The sequence below is a fragment of the Syzygium oleosum genome, unplaced genomic scaffold (assembly GCF_021117445.2).
Source record: "Syzygium oleosum isolate NSW1041296 unplaced genomic scaffold, Sole_v2.1 Sole_v2.03, whole genome shotgun sequence".
Lineage (NCBI taxonomy): Eukaryota > Viridiplantae > Streptophyta > Magnoliopsida > Myrtales > Myrtaceae > Syzygium > Syzygium oleosum.
The window spans coordinates 4,029,570-4,048,492 of NW_026607487.1; the positions used below are offsets into that span (position 1 = coordinate 4,029,570).

The 18,923-nt window shown below is 40.2% G+C and overlaps 2 protein-coding genes across 3 annotated transcripts; both read right to left on the reverse strand.

Annotated features, from left to right (window-relative positions):
* Positions 1 to 1,135: 1,135 nt before the first annotated feature.
* Positions 1,136 to 6,497, reverse strand: LOC115669435 (amidase 1-like). Of its 2 annotated transcripts, XM_056310319.1 has the most exons (9): positions 6,300 to 6,494; positions 4,307 to 4,459; positions 3,587 to 3,711; positions 3,378 to 3,503; positions 2,696 to 2,878; positions 2,353 to 2,500; positions 2,073 to 2,241; positions 1,628 to 1,762; positions 1,136 to 1,516 (listed from the first exon to the last, which is right to left on the reverse strand). In XM_056310319.1, exons 1-9 carry the CDS (start codon positions 6,407 to 6,409, stop codon positions 1,367 to 1,369), a joined length of 1,299 nt encoding a protein of 432 aa, XP_056166294.1. In that variant the 5' UTR covers positions 6,410 to 6,494; the 3' UTR covers positions 1,136 to 1,366. The 2 variants fall into 2 exon arrangements, 1 of the variants encoding a protein (XP_056166294.1); XR_008816297.1 differs by lacking the exon at positions 1,136 to 1,516 and having other exon boundaries at positions 1,725 to 1,856; positions 1,948 to 2,241; positions 6,300 to 6,497.
* Positions 6,498 to 12,279: 5,782 nt separating this feature from the next.
* Positions 12,280 to 17,586, reverse strand: LOC130137841 (amidase 1-like). Its single transcript, XM_056310318.1, has 9 exons — positions 17,371 to 17,586; positions 15,455 to 15,607; positions 14,735 to 14,859; positions 14,526 to 14,651; positions 13,849 to 14,031; positions 13,506 to 13,653; positions 13,226 to 13,394; positions 12,784 to 12,918; positions 12,280 to 12,672 (listed from the first exon to the last, which is right to left on the reverse strand). Exons 1-9 carry the CDS (start codon positions 17,478 to 17,480, stop codon positions 12,523 to 12,525), a joined length of 1,299 nt encoding a protein of 432 aa, XP_056166293.1. The 5' UTR covers positions 17,481 to 17,586; the 3' UTR covers positions 12,280 to 12,522.
* Between the last annotated feature and the right edge of the window lie 1,337 nt (positions 17,587 to 18,923).

The following is an 18,923-nucleotide window of genomic DNA, read 5'->3' on the forward strand; positions in this document are numbered from 1 at the left end:
CACGGCCGATGCTCAAAACGCCGAGTTCAAACTTGTCAGCCTCGAAAACGAATCGAACTTTGTTTATATCGTCACCAACGAGATCGCACCATCAAACTTTATACGGCTCACCTACCATCATCTTCGTTCATGTTCAACGTGCTCGAAACAAGGAGCCTTCTCTGGCTTCATCAAGATCATACCATGCCTTAAAAAGCATTCCGGTTCGGCTTCGGAGTTCGATTTTCTCGGTTCGATTGCAGATACACTGTTCAGCAGGCGAATGAGTCGCATTTGAGAAGTCGCTTTCGCTCGAGAGGGCGTAAAGTGAACCTACCGTATTAGCACGAAGTGATCTCTAACGAGCTAACATCGATTGGGCATGCCCCTATGCTAGGGGAGGAGCCGCGGAGCCAAAAAGTCTTCGGATGTGTGCGCATGCTTGGAATGACTTCTCTATAGTTTATGCTGTAATGTATGCGATGTTAGACCCTGATCAAAGTGCCGAAGAGAATAAATAGATGGAAAGTCCACTTGAAAGTCCAAACCCGACAGCTTCGAGGACTTCAAATGGCGTTGTTGACATTCGCACTTGAGCCCACCCCTTGCAATGTCACCCTTTAGCTGCACAGCCACGACAGGTATATTCACTTTTCGATTTGGATGCAATTAGAAACAGTACTTAAAACAAGACATCTTTCGCTCGGATTGATTTTAGGGGTCACGCCTTATCATCTTGTGGAAGCAATCTTACTTGAATTAGTCGAGTTGAAAGGTTCGGATGCCCATATCAAAAAAAAAGTAGAAAGAAATGCTATATAGACCCATGTTCTCCCATAAAATATCCATGGACCGTATTCTCTTTAAATAAAGTATGTCATGAGTTTCACTCTTTTTGAAGTGTGATTAGCTTGATTCATTATGGTACTTCACACAAACAGAAACTCAAAATTTGTGTATGATCTGGTGTTGTGAGTGCAAGTTTCTATGGAGGGCCTATATAGAGATGGGTGGTCCCAGACCATCTAACTTTTCAACTTAAATTCAGTACTGAACAAGGTTGAACAAGGAAAACGAGAATCTATAGCGATAACACAGTCCTTGTTCCTTACCAATATGAAGATTGCACAAGCACTTGGTTGCAAAATGCTCAAAGTGTCACAATGAGCACCCATATATCCTTACAGAATATAAACAAGTGGGCTTGTATGATATACAGAAATTTATTTTCTCAGCAACAGCCTTACGAAAATCACAGAGTCCGCACTACATTCAACGGCACGCAGCACAAGTACAAGGGGGCGCAATGGAGCAAGAACAGTGGGATATCGGCCTGTACAATAGGATAGCTTGAAGCATCTCAGGAAGATAATGAGACATGCATACGTCAAACTGATTTCTCTGCAATTTCAGCTTGTTCCTTGAGAGACTCGTACAGCGTCTCGACGAGGTCTAGCAGGAACTCATCAGCACCGTGTTTTGCCAGCAAGGATATTGAGATAGGCAAATTATCATGCAGCCCCATCGGAATGCTTACCTGTAAATGCAAATTGCAGACACTTAATCCTAGATTGCATAGAGGCATTGGATTAATTGAGACAGGAGTATGACAGCTTTAAGGTTGCGTAGTGAGAGAAGATTGCGCAACCTGACAGAATCCCGATACACCGGCAATGGAAAGCAAACGGAATGCCTTAGCACCATAAACTTCCAGAGAGGATACATCTGTTTGTAGCTTTGGCACAGGCCCAGGAACCGTGGGGATTGCAAGGACACCGAAATCCTGTACCAAAGGGAATAACACCTTCTTCTTTTACTATTCAAATTGCTCAAGAGAGATAAATGAGAACAGTATTCTTTGATAATTCCTCCAGTTCCTTGGTCAATTATGCACTTCTCTTGGGAAATTCATTAGATAAGATTAAAGATAGCAGGAAGCCAAGAACAGTGCTCTTGGATAATTATTACTTGGTCAATTATGCATTTCTTTTGGGAAATTCTTAACATAATGTTAAACATTGCAAGAAGCCAAGAACAGTGACAGAAGACAACTATGAACTCAAGGCATGCGAGATGATCAGAGAGGGACATACCCCGAGTAGGGAAGTAAGAGCAGCATGGAATTCTTTCTTCACTGACCAATAGACATCAATATTTTCTTCAGTTGTCTGGAGGGCGTCCCTGACATGATCTGATATTCCAGGGCCCAAATCGGGATTGACAGCAGAGATCCACTCCTTATGGTTATTCTTGAACTCATACCTACCATTCAAGGTTAATCAGAATTCTTCTCTAGATAGCGGTTCTCTTCATTATCCCACACAATGCACAAATGAAATAAAATCCAACGTGGGTTCAGGTCCACATCACCACCTCTGAAGCAACCGCCTTGCAGTAGAAAGAGCTTCCAAAGATGGTATGATGTCTACTTCATCCTCATTTATTTCACGTAGGAATGAACTCAAGGCCGGAACATTGTCTCTGACGTATTCCCCAAGGACGGTGTGCTTAATTATACCATCTGCATTGATTCGCATTAAGGAGACATCAGATACAAGAAGAAATACTAGTTAGGGATTGGATATATATGAATTGAGAGACTATACAATTCCAGTCCAGTTCACTTCCATCTGTAATGATCAATTCCTTCCACATTTCTGTGCTTCAGGACTGCAGGTACAATTTGAGCTTAAATCATTTGCTCTTATCTTCTTACCTCCGAATAATTTCTCCACTGATCTTACAAGAGCTTGAGTCAGTCGCTCACTTGGAATGTTTGAAAGCTGGAAACAATCTCTTGGAACAATGATCTGACTAGGTCTATTTGGATCTGCATCAGGCAACTCGAGAAGAACACGACCGACCTGCTTCAAGATGCTCGGTTCCCTAGCAAACCAACCTAGATAAGACAGTAAAGAAACACAAAAGTAAACAAATGTTCATTTACTAGCTTACAATGAGAGGAAAAAAGAAAAGAAGCCAACAAAATAAATTCACACTAGTCATGAATGAGTTTATTGTGAATACTCCCATGAGTGCAGAAACCTTGCACAAGTACATGACGTAATTGAAAAACAAAACCGGGAAGTAGCGTGAAGCAGTCAGTTGGCTGCTGTGTTATCATTTGTAGAATACTTAAAGATGGAATTACAGCGCAATACAAAACCTGGGAGAAAGGGGACAAACAGTTTCAAAGAGGCACACTTTTCGCCATATTGAAAGTGCTGGAAATTTCTTTCAGCTGCCCAATATTTCATTTTTTTGATAAAGAAACAATACTAATGTAAGAAATAAAATAAGGAACCTAAGTCTTTCGCTGAACTTTCCTTCTTTAAGAAGCCGAAACCAATGACTATATTCATCAAAAGCTGGAGGCCATGAAAAAACAGAATTCTCACCTACTGTATCCAAACTTTGTGCCATTGGAATGACTCCAACAGTGCTAACGGCATTATGTGAAGGCCGAAATCCAAGAATCCCACAGTAAGATGCGGGAACTCTTACACTTCCTCCAGTGTCACTTCCTGCAATGGTGCAGAACTTTTACCTTCATTCAGAAGGATAAACTGAGAAAATTTCAGAGTATTTCCAGGATGAAGTGCTTCACCTAGGGAGAAATCGACAAGCTTTGCTCCTACTGCAACAGCAGATCCACTGGAGGATCCTCCAGGCACGCGATCGGGTGCACATGGGTTCCTTGGTGTGCCGTAATGTTTATTTACCCCAAATATGCTGCCACCATAAAAATAATCATTTCAGTGGATTATTTTCCTCTCTTTAGACTAGAACTTCCTTTTCAAGCTATTTAAGAAGGAAGAGACTACCTTGGAAATCACATTCTCAAGCTAGAATTCCTCAAATTCAACCTTGGTGAACTATGTATGCAATGAATTTATCCCATCTTTTCCATGGTAAGCATTCCTATCTTAACCTAACCAATCCAAGCTCGAAACACAATAGGGAAAGAAAGTTCTCAAATCACCATGCCCTCTTCACTGGCCAGGCGAGAGGCTTCCTTCCAAGATTCGGAACTCTAAAATCTGATTTCAGGAAGACTATCTGAAATATGACTGCATTGCAGGTTGTCTTAAAGTAGTTAGCTAGGAGCTGGTATGCAGTGTCTGGCAGCTCTAGCCATGCAATTAGTCTAGCTTATCCCCTATTCTCTCGCCATGCTAAGGCTAAGTACGAACACATACCTACCCTACTCTTCATTATTCATTGCTTGCTCTCTTCTCTTCGACAGTCAGCCACAATTCTCGAGTTTGAGTTGTGTTTTTCAATTGCAGCAAGACTGAGTTTATAAGCCAAATTCGCAGACACTAACCTGTATGCCATTTCATCCATTACAGTTTTTCCAACACAAGTAGCACCCGCTTTCAACACATTCAAAACAGCTGGAGCTGTGGAAGATGCAGGCACGTGAGTCCTCGCCCAATCAGGATTTCCAAAACCAGTCACATGTCCTTCAACATCGAAACTGCACACAGAATTCCGTATGAAAAAAACCGACACAAACTTCCGTCTCAGAAAAAGTTCAACTACGCATAGCAGCAGGAATCAATGTAAAATTTCATGCCTTTTCACAGAAGATGCATGTATGAGTAGCGCTATCATCGGGAGGAACACGCGGTAATAGTTAGATCTCTCCCTTTCATTCGGTGATAAATGTAAACTACTCACACTCACTCGGTAATAGTTAGATCTCTCCCTTTCATTCAGTGATAAATGTAAACTACTCACACTCACTCACTAGACCCAGGATGAAAATCCGACATTTACAAAACAAAAATATATCGATAAAAAATAGTTTTTCAGCTACAAGTCAATCAAGAATATGCGGTAAGCTTTACCCGAGCTGTCTATGCCCGATCCGTTGTACTCTCTTCGAAAACGTTTAGGAAGAAAATGCGTCGAACATCACACAGCTCGTCATCAATTGACATTGCGTGTGACAACCAACAACAACATTGTACTCAAAATGACCACCTCCCCCTTTGTCTTCACTGCTTTGAACATGGGTCCCACAACATTAGCCGATTACTTCTAATAGATAATTGTTGACACCAATAATTAATCGGGTTGTCAACGGTAAAATAGATTATTATTAGGGGAAATTCAGAACAACGGGGATAAATGCACATGATGAGAAATATTTGGCAAAAAGCAAGTCAATCTATGGAATATGACGTAAGCCGTAAGTTTAGCTGTCGAAAGTAAGATAATAGACAGCTGATGGCCACTAAATCATATGCCGGCGGGAAGTTTCGAGTGTTTGAAATTTGAAAAGACCGAAATCGAGGAGGGAACAGTTACCGCCTAGGATTTGTTCTGAAGATAATCGACTAAGTCATTATTGCTTGAAGACCAAGTCACGGAAGTTATCGATAAGAATAAAAACACATGGTGACATACACGATTCACCTAACATAGATTGATAGGTGTCGCAAGAATAAAGACGAGGACGGGATCAATAGTAATTACCTGACATAGACTAACAGGTGTCACGAGAAGGAAGGATGGAGATGACATAGATCGCAGTTACCTGACGTAGATTAACAGGTATCGCAAGAATAAAATATGAAGATGAGATCGATGACGGTTATTTGACGTGAACTGATAGATGTCACTAGAGGACGGTTATCATATTTATAGTATAAATACCATCCAATAGCCAACAAAAAGCCCCCGAACACACGATCAAAATGCTAATTTTTTTTTAATCTTTAACCTTTCCACATTATATTTTCAATTTTCTTATCTGTAATTATCTATGTTTTAAGTCTAGTATCAGTATAACATGGCATCGACGAAGTTCGAGTGTAATTGATTTATTCGAACTGATTGTGCTGCTAAAGTTTCCTATCGATCATATATTATCATAGCTTGAATTTACATTATTCGATGAAAACAAGCAAGTTCCTTTTTCTCACCCGGATATCTCCCGTCCGGAGTCGCCACCAAAACCCGGTCCTTTTTCACAAAAAAAGCCGAAGAACGATATTTCGTCACGGGACTTTTCCGGCGAAACAATTATCGAACCCCATGTCAGCTTCTCACCCGGTACGCGAGTATCTTCTCATCCGGTCTCCGCTTTCCCATGTCAAAGCTCAACAGTTCACTGAACAATCTGAAGTTAATAACTACTTACTGACCAGGCAGACTCATCTTCGCAAACCCACTTAAAGGGTGGCAAGAACACACAACCCAGATCATCTCCGCGCATGAACAAAACAAGGGAAACCAAAGCTGGGAACAGAGACCATATAATCAACCGGGTCACAGTTGAACGAGCAACAACGGAGGAAGTGATCACTCACATGTCCTTCACGGCGAAGGTGAGGCCGGCCAAGGGAAGCGAGGGAGACGGAGAGGGAGGCTTGAGGACGAACTTGCTCACGAAAGCGCCGTAGTCCGGAGCCATCGCCATTCTCTTCTCTGGAGTTGCTGTCGGTCGCCGCTTCTTGATATGTTCCACTTGAAAGAGATGATGACAGATAGTAGTACAGAAAAAGAGGCTCCAGCCAGCCTCCCCAATCGCCACGGATAGCTCTTTGATCCAATCAAATATTTGACAGAAAAAAAAAATGAGAAATTTACCATTGGAGGGGATTAGATAAAATCGTCCTTTACCGGATATTTGTTGATTGTGAGACTAACTTCACCCCGTTTTCATTAAAAAAAAAGAGATGAAATTGTCCTCGAAAGATTGAATTGAATTAAATCGAAGCTTTGCGTAAATAAGAATCTTTTCTTAAAATCGTCAGTGAAATTTCATTTTTTTGAATTGACGAAAATTAATATCATTCCCAAAATGTTTACAAAAAATATCGAGATAACTCATTGTACATAACTTTTTTGTGTTAATATTTTTAGTGCTGTTCTAGATGCTCTTCTAACGTATTACATGCATGTAAAAGTATCTCGACTATAGTAATGAAAAAAGATAAATTTTTTATATAGTAAATATAGATTTGATATATATTTTAGACTAACTAAATTAAAATATAAAATATTCACCAAGAAAGTAAGCTCTTGAGATAGGATCACGGGAGCGACAAAAAGAACAAATAAGTTATTATAAGAGTAACGATGAAGAAGACACTAACTTTTGTTTTTCTAAATAGCAATAAGTTTAAATTTGACGAAAAACCATAAACAAAAACAAGCATGTGAAATTCTTGATTATGGTAATTAGATAATACACAGAAATTAGAAAAACTATAAAAAAGAAGAAGAAGGAAAGTAAATAAATTTGGAGCCACCACCTTAATTTGCAATTGAAATTGAGGGTGATATTGTCTTTTTAGTGAAAATAAGGGTGGATTTAGTTGTATAGGGAGTGGAAATAACGCCGCCCCTATTTTATCTCGAGTAACGACATACTTTCTGAGAAAGAAGGGTCGAGAACACGCTAACTGCCTCACAATGGCAAATTTGTAATTTTGTCGAAAATCAAGGGCAACTTAATTGTTGTGAGAGCAGTTCGGAGCACATTCAGACCATCTTTTTCGAAAGATAAATAATTTATCCTTTTATCTTCCGGAAGAGTTAGGGAGAGCGAATTTGAGGAGAGCTTTCTTCAACTCGAATGAATCGAGTTTGAGGTTCCATTTTCAATGTTGTCGAGTCATGCCAACGAATTCAAGATGCAATTCAGATCCCGTGAAGACAGGTAGGCCAAGTGCCCTATGTCCTGCTTCTTACTTCTAGACTTAATTTGAGGTACTTGACACATTGTCTCAATGTCCAATTAAATCAGCGGCTTAGTGGTGGCAACATTCATCTCTTTTGCAAGAGGCATGCTCCGCTAACAAGTTAGATCAGATCTCGTGAGCCGGCCAAATCTGTGTGTAAACGATGGTGGCTAGCATTCTCGCTTCGATAGGTCTTGAGAGAGTCGTAAAAAGGTTTTTACTTAATGTGGCACACCTCCAAAGTTATCTTCTTATTTCAAGGGAAAGAAAGAATGTTATGAAGGCTTACGACAATAGTTCGAACATCAAGTTGAACATATTAGTAGCCGTTTATGCACTATGATTCGTGCCTAGGCGTGCCGAGGGGACCGAGCAAGCCGCCTGACCCGCGGGAGATAAAAATCCCTACAACGTTGCAATTATTTGCGTCGCTTGGCTAATGTGTCGAGTCCATTACTTCTAATGTATTACCCTTAAATCATCTCAAGCGTTTTAACCAAATCAAGCCCATTCATATTTATTTCGATCTCGCCACGTCGAACTGCGGTAGATTATCTTCATGCTGATGCGCCCCCATCACGATCGGGTCCTTGGGCCGCGACCCCCCGTCGATGAACGCCAGGCAGAGTGTCTCCGGGCGCGCCTCAACCATGGAGTTCGTGCTGAAGATCGAGTGGATGGTGTTCCTGTCTTGCATGATGAATTCGACGATAGGGACTCCGGGACCGACCCGGGTGCTCGGGAGCCTCGCTCGCTCGCAACATGCCAGGAACGGTGGGATCGCTTCCGCTAGCGGTATCCGTGAGAGCTCACTAGTGAAGAATCAAGTCAGGGCGACAAAAAATTGAGTGCTCCAAAATTGTGTATGGCGTTGTGGTGTTGATCCTTGTTCGTCCATTGCTTGCTGAAACATGCACTTGTTAGAATGAAACATTTCGAATGGACTTATAATTATGAAAGGTATGACTGAGAAGAAAATAAATGCTTGAGCAAAAAATCTTTATGGTTGCCCCAGTGGCCACCCTTCCTACTTGAAAAAGGAAAGGTGTGGAGTTCGAATCCCCACCTTCTCGGGGGGACCTTCTCGAGGTGGGCTCAGGGTGAGAACATGTAGTTTTAGATATGAATTTCGACTTTCAAGCCCTGCAAGAGGCAGAGCAAAATCTGAAAGTGAGTTGAGAGTTACAGTAGAACAGACCAAAAAAAAAAAAATCTTCATAATTGTAGTTTTGATGTTGATATTGAGAACAAAATTTCTCGTAATCGATAATCTTTTGGGGTTGGTTTAGTAATTAAAGATCTGACTTGTGTGTGTAAATTAGGCGTATCCTGACACATTGTTGATTCTCACAACATCAAGTGCAATTTGGGCCACTCATATTGACTTAGACTCGTATCTTCCATGTTCCATGAAGTTAATGTGATATCTATTGACTCGGGATTTATCTATCTAAAGCCGGCCTTTTTAGTTGTGAAAAAAAACAAGCTCTTGAAATTTCGAGTTTGACTTAACATTATTACCTAGCAGAGATGTGTTCAATGCTACAGGTTTCTGATTTATCCCGATTGATCTCAGTCCAACGAAGTACTTCCCTCTCCATCGGATCATCAGCGGCTATAGAGCAATCCGCTCGAGACACCAACCCTGGGAAGCATGTTGTACTGTCCGTCGCCGTGAAAGTTTACCGTGAAATTTTTAAGTTAGATGACACGTGACTATTAACGGGCATATCAATTTGGGGTCACAGGTGTATCGGTACGTGATTTTTCATGGTATTAATCCAATTTAATATTAGGTAAATTTGTCACAAATATATCAATTTATGGCTTTTGGTGATCAAAAAATTAGTTTGAGATAAATTTATCACAGGTGTACCGGTTTGAGGTTTTTTCGTGATCAAAAAATTAGTTCGAGATAAATTTGTCACAAGTGTACCAATTTAGGTTCTTCGTAATATTAACTCTTTTTTCTTTCCTAAAAAAATATCTTTAGGAAAAAATATTTTTAGATTTTTGGAATAATTAACTTTACTTAATCTGTTACATCACGTATTATTATTGTCACCTGACGTAACTTATCATCTTTTTTTTATTCAGTTTGAATTATTTTGCGAATTAGGTGCAATTTTTTTCTCTGTTGGCTTGTCGCGTGTGTGTGTGTTTGTGTTTTTGAAGCTTCTGTTTACTGAAACGATGAACTTTAACTATGCTATCAGTTGATGTTTCTTGACCACTAGAGAATCGTCATCCGAGGACATACGAAGCCAATGTAAAATGTCCAACAAGCATCTGCAGCCACTTCTATTGTGAGCCCTTTCAATGGACCCTCACAATGATTTGAAGAGGAAAACAAAGATGGAGCAAGCAAGAGAGAAGGGGGTGGGGTAAGGTTTAGCCACGCTCGTGGCAGTCTGTCGCGGTTGCATAATCCGATCTCGATAAGGGTAAGACCACCTCCCACCGACGTGGGCAGGCGGCCCTCGCCAAGGAGCGAGGGCGCATGCGACTCTCACCCGAGGTCGGCGCAATCCTTTGCTCGGAGGTTTCGTGACGTCCCTCGGACCTCATCCCTCCATTGGGATCTGGATTCCAACCTCCTCATTTTTACTTCCATCTTCCTTGCGCGCACATAGTGATGGAAAATGGCTCGGGACAACTTGAGTCGTCAGATCTGCTCGAGACCTAACAATGTTTAGTAGAGTTATGAATTATGAGTTTTCTAAAGGGTTTAGGGTCCCACGTGGCGAAAACCTACACATGGATATAGGGGAAACCAAAAATGTTATAGATATTGCATTGATGTCGATTTAATCTTAAACTTTTCAATTGAATAAATTTAGTCATAAACATTTTCACATTTTGCCAATTGAGCCCATCTGACCAATTTCTGCCAGAAAATCGATGACGTGGACACTAGCCATCTTATGTGGTATGGCTGACACTGACGTCGATAATATTTTGTTATTTTTTGCTTTCTCCTTTATTTTTTTTCCTTTCATTTTGGCCCACGATGATCACTAGTGACCCTCGCCAGACACCGGGCTAGCCCCGCCTCGCCCAGAGCTTGTGGGGCTATGGGCAAGGCAGGCCTCGCCTCGATCTGGTGAGGGCTGCAACCCTCCTAGGCGGCCAAAATGAAAAAAAAAATAAAGCATTCAAATTTATTATTAAAATTTGTGAAAATTGTTCATATTAGCGCCGGTCATGCCATATAGAATAATTATTGTCCACGTCAATTATTTCTTGCTAAAATTGTCCAAATGGCCTCAATTAGCAAAATGCGAAAATATAGCGCTAAATTAGCTCAATTGAAATATTAAAGACTAGACTAACACAAATACAATAGGTTTAACAGCCGGTCGCGTGAGCTGCAGCAAGTCAGAATGAACTAATGAAGTGAAGGAAGTGGACCAAGTTCCATGTTCGTGGTCGATGGTGGAAAGGCGGAAGTCAAACTTGTCACCCTCGAAAATGAACCGAGCTTGTTTACATCGTTACCAACGAGACCACACCCAATAAACTATGTACGGCTTCACCTACCATCCTCATCTCCATTCAACGAGCTCGAAATGAGGAGCCTTCTTTGGTTTCATTGAGATCACTTTCTGTCCGAGTGCTTTTGGTTCGGGTTTTGCGTATTGAATGAAAGTTCGGATTTCTCAGTTCGATCGCGGGTACGTCGTTCGACCGGCGAATCGATCACGTTCGGGATGTTGCTTTCGATCGAGAGCGTAAATTAAACCTACCGGATCAGGCACGAGTTTAATCTCCAACGAGCTAACATCGATTGGCCATGCCCCTATGCCAGGGTGTAGCCACCGAGCCAAAAAGTCTTCGGAGCTTGAAATGACTTCTCTGTAGTTTATGCTATAATTAATGCGATATTTCGACCATGACCAAAGTGCCGAAGACCACAAATGGGGTCGCTAGTTATGTTCTGCTTGATGGCACGTCCGCTTCAGAGTCCAAACCCGACAGCTTCGAAGACTTCAAATGGTGTTGACACTCGCACCTTGAACCCATCCCTTGCAATGTCATCCTTTTAGCTACACAACCACTAAAGAAATATTCACTTTTGATTTGGATTGGATTAGATACGGTACTTAAATCACCATATCTTTCACTAGGATTAATTTCAGGGGTCACGTCCCATCACCTTGGAAAGGCAATCTTACTTGATGCATGTGAAGGGACAATTTGTGTACATTCATGAGAATAAGTCGAGATGAAAGTTTTGATTACCTATATTGTAAAAAAGAATAAAGAAATGTTATACAAACAGACCCGTGTTCTTCTCAACGACATCCATTGACCATATTCTCTTAAATGAAGTATGTCATGAGTTACGCTCTTTTTGAAGTTTCATTAGCTTGATTCATTATGGTACTTCTCACAAACAGAATCTCAAATTTTGTGCAGGTTCCGAGGTGGTGAGTGCAAGTTTCTATGGAGGGCCAATATGGACGTGGGTGGTCCAGACCATCCAACTTTTCAGCTTAAATTCAGTACTGAACTAGTTGAACAAGGAAAACGAGAATCTATGGCGATAACACACAGTCCTTGTTCCTTACCAATATGAAGATTGCACAAGCACTTGGTTGCAAAATGCTCAAAGTGTCACAATGAGCACCCATATATCCTCACAGAATATAAACAAGTGGGCTTGTATGATATACAGAAATTTATTTTCTCAGCAACAGCCTTACGAAAATCATGGAGTCCGCACTACATTCAACGGCACGCAGTATAAGTACAAGGGGGCGCAATAGAGCAAGAACAGTAGGATATCGGCCTGTACAATAGGGTAGCTTGAAGCATCTCAGGAAGATGATGAGACATGCATACGTCAAACTGATTTCTCCGCAATTTCAGCTTGTTCCTGGAGAGACTCGTACAGTGTCTCGACGAGGTCTAGCAGGAACCCATCAGCACCGTGTTTTGCCAGCAAGGATATTGAGATAGGCAAATTATCATGCAGCCCCATTGGAATGCTTACCTGTAAATGCGAATTGCAGACACTTAATCCTAGATTGCATAGAGGCATTGGATCAATTGAGACGGGAGTATGACAGCTTTAAGATTGCATAGTGAGAGAAGATTGCGCAACCTGGCAGAATCCCGATACACTGGCAATGGAAAGCAAACGGAATGCCTTAGCACCATAAACTTTCAAAGAGGATACATCTGTTTGTAGCTTTGGCGGAGGCCCAGGAACCGTGGGGATTGCAAGGATACCGAAATCCTGTAACAAAGGGAATAACACCTTCTTTTACAATTCAAATTGCTCGAGAGAGATAAATGAGAACAGTATTCTTTGATAATTCCTCCAGTTCCTTGGTCAATTATGCATTTCTTTTGGGAAATTCATCAGATAAGATTAAACATAACAGGAAGCCAAGAACAGTGTTCTTGGATAATTCTTATTTGGTCAATTATGCATTTCTTTTGGGAAATTCTTAAGATAATGTTAAACATCGCAAGAAGCCAAGAACAGTGACAGAAGACAACAATGAACTCAAGGCATGCGAGATGACCAGAGAGGGACATACCCCAAGTAGGGAAGTAAGAGCAGCATGGAATTCTTTCTTCACTGACCAATAGACATCAACATTTTCTTCAGTTGTCTGGATGGCGTCCCTGACATTATCTAATATTCCAGGACCCAAATCGGAATTGACAGCAGAGATCCATTCCTTATGGTTATTCTTGAACTCATACCTACGATTCAAGGTTAATCAAAATTCTTCGCTAGATAGCGGTTCTCTTCATTATCCCACACAATGCACAAATGAAATAAAATCCAACGAGGGTTCAGGTCCACATCACCACCTCAGAAGCAACTGCCTTGCCCTAAAAAGAGCTTCCAAAGATGGTATGATGTCTACTTCATCCTCATTTATTTCACGTAGGAATGAACTCAAGGCCGGAACATTGTCTCTGACGTAGTCCCCAAGGACGGTGTGCTTAATTATACCACCTGCATTGATTCACATTAACGAGACATCATATACAAGAACAAATACTAGTTAGGAATTGAATATATATGAATTGAGAGACTATACAATTCCAGTCCAGTTCACTTCCATCTGTAATGATCAATTCCTTCCACATTACTGTGCTTCGGGACTGCAGGTACAATTTGAGCTTAAATCATTTGCTCTAATCTTCTTACCTCCGAATAATTTCTCCACTGATCTTACAAGAGCTTGAGTCAGTCGCTCACTTGGAATGTTTGAAAGCTGGAAACAATCTCTTGGAACAATGATCTGACTAGGTCTATTTGGATCTGCATCAGGCAACTCGAGAAGAACACGACCGACCTGCTTCAAGATGCTCGGTTCCCTAGCAAACCAACCTAGATAAGACAGTAAAGAAACACAAAAGTAAACAAATGTTCATTTACTAGCTTACAATGAGAGGAAAAAAGAAAAGAAGCCAACAAAATAAATTCAAACTAGTCATGATGAGTATATTGTGAATACTCCCATGAGTGCAGGAACCTTGCACAAGTACATGACGTAATTGAAAAACAAAACCGGGAAGTAGCGTGAAGCAGTCAGTTGGCTGCTGTGTTATCATTTGTAGAATACTTAAAGATGGAATTACAGCGCAATACAAAACCTAGGAGAAAGGGGACAAACAGTTTCAAAGAGGCACACTTTTCGCCATATTGAAAGTGCTGGAAATTTCTTTCAGCTGCCCAATATTTCATTTTTTATAAAGAAACAATACTATTGTCAGAAATAAAATAAGGAATAAGTCTTTCGCTGAACTTTCTTTCTTTAAGAAGCTGAAACCAATGACTATATTCATCAAAAGCTGGAGGCCATGAAAAAACAGAATACTTACCTACTGTATCCAAACTTTGTGCCAGTGGAATGACTCCAACAGTGCTAACGGCATTATGTGAAGACCGAAATCCAAGAATCCCACAGTAAGATGCGGGAGCTCTCACACTTCCTCCAGTGTCACTTCCTGCAATGGTGCAGAACTTTTAGCTTCGTTCAGTAGGATAAACTGAGAAAATTTCAGAGTATTTCCAGGATGAAGTGCTTCACCTAGGGAGAAATCGACAAGCTTTGCTCCTACTGCAACAGCAGATCCACTGGAGGATCCTCCAGGCACGCGATCGGGTGCACATGGGTTCCTTGGTGTGCCGTAATGTTTATTTTCCCCAAATAAGCTGCCACCATAAAAATAATAATTTCAGTGGATTATATTCCTCTCTTTAGACTAGAACTTCCTTTTCAAGCCATTTAAGAAGGAAGAGACTGCCTTGGAAATTACATTCTCAAGCTAGAATTCCTCAAATTCAACCTTGGCGAACTATGTATGCAATGAATTTATCCCGTCTTTTCCATGGTAAGCATTCCTATCTTAACCTAACCAATCCAAGTTCCAAACACAATAGGGAAAGAAAGTTCTCAAATCACCATGCCCTCTTCACTGGTCAGGCGAGAGGCTTCCTTCCAAGATTCTGAACTCTAAAATCTGATTTCAGGAAGACTATCTGAAATATGACTGCATTGCAGGTTGTCTTAAAGTAGTTAGCTAGGAGCTGGTATGCAGTGTCTGGCAGCTCTAGCCATGCAATTAGTCTAGCTTATCCCCTATTCTCTCGCCATGCTAAGGCTAAGTACGAACACAAACCTACCTTACTCTTCATTATTCATTGCTTGCTCTCTTCTCTTCGACAGTCAGCCACAATTCTCGAGTTTGAGTTGTGTTTTTCAATTGCAGCAAGACTGAGTTTATAAGCCAAATTCGCAGACACTAACCTGTATGCCATTTCATCCAATACAGTTTTTCCAACACATGTAGCACCCGCTTTCAACACATTCAAAACAGCTGGAGCTGTGGAAGATGCAGGCTCGTGAGTCCTCGCCCAATCAGGATTTCCAAAACCAGTCACATGTCCTTCAACGTCGAAACTGCACACAGAATTCCGTATGAAAAAAATCGACACAAACTTCAGTCTCAGAAAAAGTCCAACTACGCATAGCAGCAGGAATCAATGTAAAATTTCATGCCTTTTCACAGAAGATGCATGCATGAGTAGCTCTACCATCGGGAGGAACACGCGGTAACAGTTAGATCTCTCCCTTTCATTCAGTGATAAATGTGAACTACTCACACTCACTCACTAGACCAAGGATGAAAATCCGACATTTACAAAACAAAAATATATTGATAAAACATAATTTTCCAGCTACAAGTCAAGCCGTCTATGCTCGATCCTTTGTACTCTCTTGGAAAACGTTTAGGAAGAAAATGCGGCGAACATCACATAGCTCGTCATCAATTGACATTGCGTGACAACCAACAACAACATAGTACTCAAAATGACCACCTCCCCTTTTTCTTCACTGCTTTGAACATGGGTCCCACCATATTCGCCGATTACTTCTAATTGATTATTGTTGATACCAATAATTAATCGGGTTGTCAACAGTAAAAGAGATTATTATTATTAGGGAAAATTCAGAACAGCAGGGATAAATGCACATGACAAGAAATATTTGGCAAAAAGCACGTCCATCGATGAAAAATGACATAAGCCGTAAGTTTAGCTATCGAAAGTCTGATAACAAATAGCTGCCAGCCGCTAAATCATATGCCGGGGCTCGGCGGGAAGTTTGGGGTGTTTGAAATTTGAAAAGACCGAAATCAAGGAGGAAACAATTACCGCTTGAGATTTGTTCTAATGATGATCGACGAAATTGCTATTGCTTGAGGACCAAGTGATGGAAGTTATCAATAAGAATAAAAACAAATGGTGATATACACAATTCACATGACATAGATTGATAGGTGTCGCAAAAATAAAGGCGAGGACAGGATCAATAGCACTTACTTGACATAGATCGACAAGTGTCGCGAGAAGGAAGGATGGAGATGAGATCGATGGCAATTACCTGGCGTAGATTAACAGGTGTCGCCAGAATAAAGGATGAAGATGAGATCGAAGGCAGTTATTTGACGTGGACTGACAGATGTCACCGAAGGACGGTTATCATATTTACGGTATAAATACCATCCGATAGCCAACAAAAAGCCCCCGAACACACAATCAAAATGATATCTTTTTATCTTTGAGCTTTCAGCACTGTATATTTTCAGTTTCCTTAGCTGTAACTATCTATGTTTTAATATAATATCGACAGAGTTCGAGTGTAATGATTTATTCGAACTAATTGTGCTGCTTAAGGTTCCTATCGATCAGATATTATCACGGCTTGAATTTATATTATTCAATAGAAACAAGCAAGTTCCTTTTTCTTGCATGGATATCTCCCGTCCGGAGTCGCCACCAAACCCGGTCCTTTCTCACAAAAAAAAGCCGAAGAACGACTTTCGGTGAATTATATTTCGTCGGGAGCTTTTCCAGCGAAACAGTTATCGAACCCCATGTCAGCTTCTCACTGGGTACGCAAATACCTTCCCATCCGGTCTCCGCTTTCCCATGTCAAAGCTCAACAGTTCACTGAACAATCGGAAGTTAACAACTACTTAACTGACCAAGCACTAAGCAGACTCATCTTCGCAAACCCACTTAAAAAGTGGCAAAAACACACAACCCAGATCATCTCCGCGCTTGAACAAAACAAGGGAAACCAAACTAGTAACCAAAGCTGGGAACAGAGACTATATAATCACAGTTGAACGGGCAACAACGGAGGAAGTGACCACTCACATGTCCTTGACGGCGAAGGTGAGGCCGGCCAAGGGAAGCGAGGGAGACGGAGAGGGAGGCTTGAGGACGAACTTGCTAACGAAAGCGCCGTAGTCCGGAGCCATCGCCATTCTCTTCTCTGGGGTTGCTGTGGGTCTCTGCTTCTTGGTATGATCCACTTGAAAGAGATGATGACAGATAGTAGAAGTTGTAGACTAGTAGTACAGAAAAAGAGGCTCCAGCCAGCCTCCCAATCGCCACGGATAGCTCTTTGATCCAATCAATTATTTAGCAGAAAAAAAAAATGAGAAATTTACCATTGAAGGCGATTAGATAAGGGTTAATACGATGAAAAATTCTAAACTGATATATTTATGATAAATTTATTTTAAATTATTTTTTTATCATAAAAAATTCGAAATTGATACATTTGTGATGATTTTATCCCGAACTATTTTTTTGACCATCAAAACCCATACACTGGTACACTTGTGATAATTTTACCTCTGAACTAATATTTTGACCACAAAAAATCCTAAACTGGTACACCTGTGACAAATTTATCCTTCGGTAGTTTACGTTAAATTTTACTGTCAAATTTCTAAGTTTAATGACACGTGGTAATTGATAGGTGTACCGGTTTTGGATTTTACGCCTCTGTTTGTAACAAGTTTACCAATTTGTGATTTTTTGTTATATTAATTTAATTTAACAGACACTAAGAAAAGGTAAATTTGTCACAAATGTACCAATTTAGAATTTTTAGTGGTCAAAAAATTAGTTCGGGATAAAATTGTCACAGGTGTACCAGTTGGTGATTTTTTGTGGTAAAAAAATTAGTTCGTGATAAAATTGTCACAAGTGTACTAGTTTGTGGTTTTTTGTGGTCAAAAAAATAGTTCAAGGTAAATTTATCACAGGTGTACCAGTTTGGGGTTTTTTGTGGTAAAAAAAATAATTCGGAGTAAAATTATTACAGGTGTACCAGTTTGGGGTTTTTCATGGTATTAACCCATTATATAAAATCGTCCTTTACTGGATATTTGTTGATTGTCCGACTAAATTCACTCCATTTTCGTTAAAAAAAGATGAAATTGCCCTCGAAAGATTGAATTTAATTAAATCGAAGCTTTGCATAAATAAGAATCTTTTCTTAAAATGGTTGGTGAAATTTCATTATTTTGAATTGACGAAAATTAATATCGTTCGCAGAATGTTTACAAAAAATATTGAGGTACCTCATTGTGCATAACTTTTTCATGTTAATATTTTTAGTGTTGTTCTAGATACTCTTCTAATGTCTTACATGCATGTAAAAGTATCTCGCCAATAGTAATGGAAAAAGATAAACTTTTGATATAGTAAATTTGGACTTTATATATATTTTAGACTAACTCAATTAAAAAATAAAATATTCACCAAGAAAGTAAGCTCTTGAGATAGGAGCGACAAAAAGAACAAATAAGTTATTATAAGAGTAATGACGAAGAAGACACTACTTTTTATTTTCTAAATAGCAATAAGTTTTAATTTGACAAAAAACCATAAACAAAAACAAGCATGTGAAATTCTTG

Bases quoted from the DNA above. Each gene is read 5' to 3' on its own strand.
- LOC115669435 (XM_056310319.1), bottom strand. From the start codon at position 6,409: ATGGCGATGGCTCCGGACTACGGCGCTTTCGTGAGCAAGTTCGTCCTC. The intron at 3,504-3,586 runs GTGAAGCACTTC...GCACCATTGCAG, and splicing joins GCTTGTCGATTTCTCCCTAG to GAAGTGACACTGGAGGAAGT. The intron at 2,242-2,352 runs GTGGTGATGTGG...CTTGAATGGTAG, and splicing joins GCAAGGCGGTTGCTTCAGAG to GTATGAGTTCAAGAATAACC.
- LOC130137841 (XM_056310318.1), bottom strand. From the start codon at position 17,480: ATGGCGATGGCTCCGGACTACGGCGCTTTCGTTAGCAAGTTCGTCCTC. The intron at 14,652-14,734 runs GTGAAGCACTTC...GCACCATTGCAG, and splicing joins GCTTGTCGATTTCTCCCTAG to GAAGTGACACTGGAGGAAGT. The intron at 12,673-12,783 runs GTTGCGCAATCT...TCGCATTTACAG, and splicing joins GTGTATCGGGATTCTGCCAG to GTAAGCATTCCAATGGGGCT.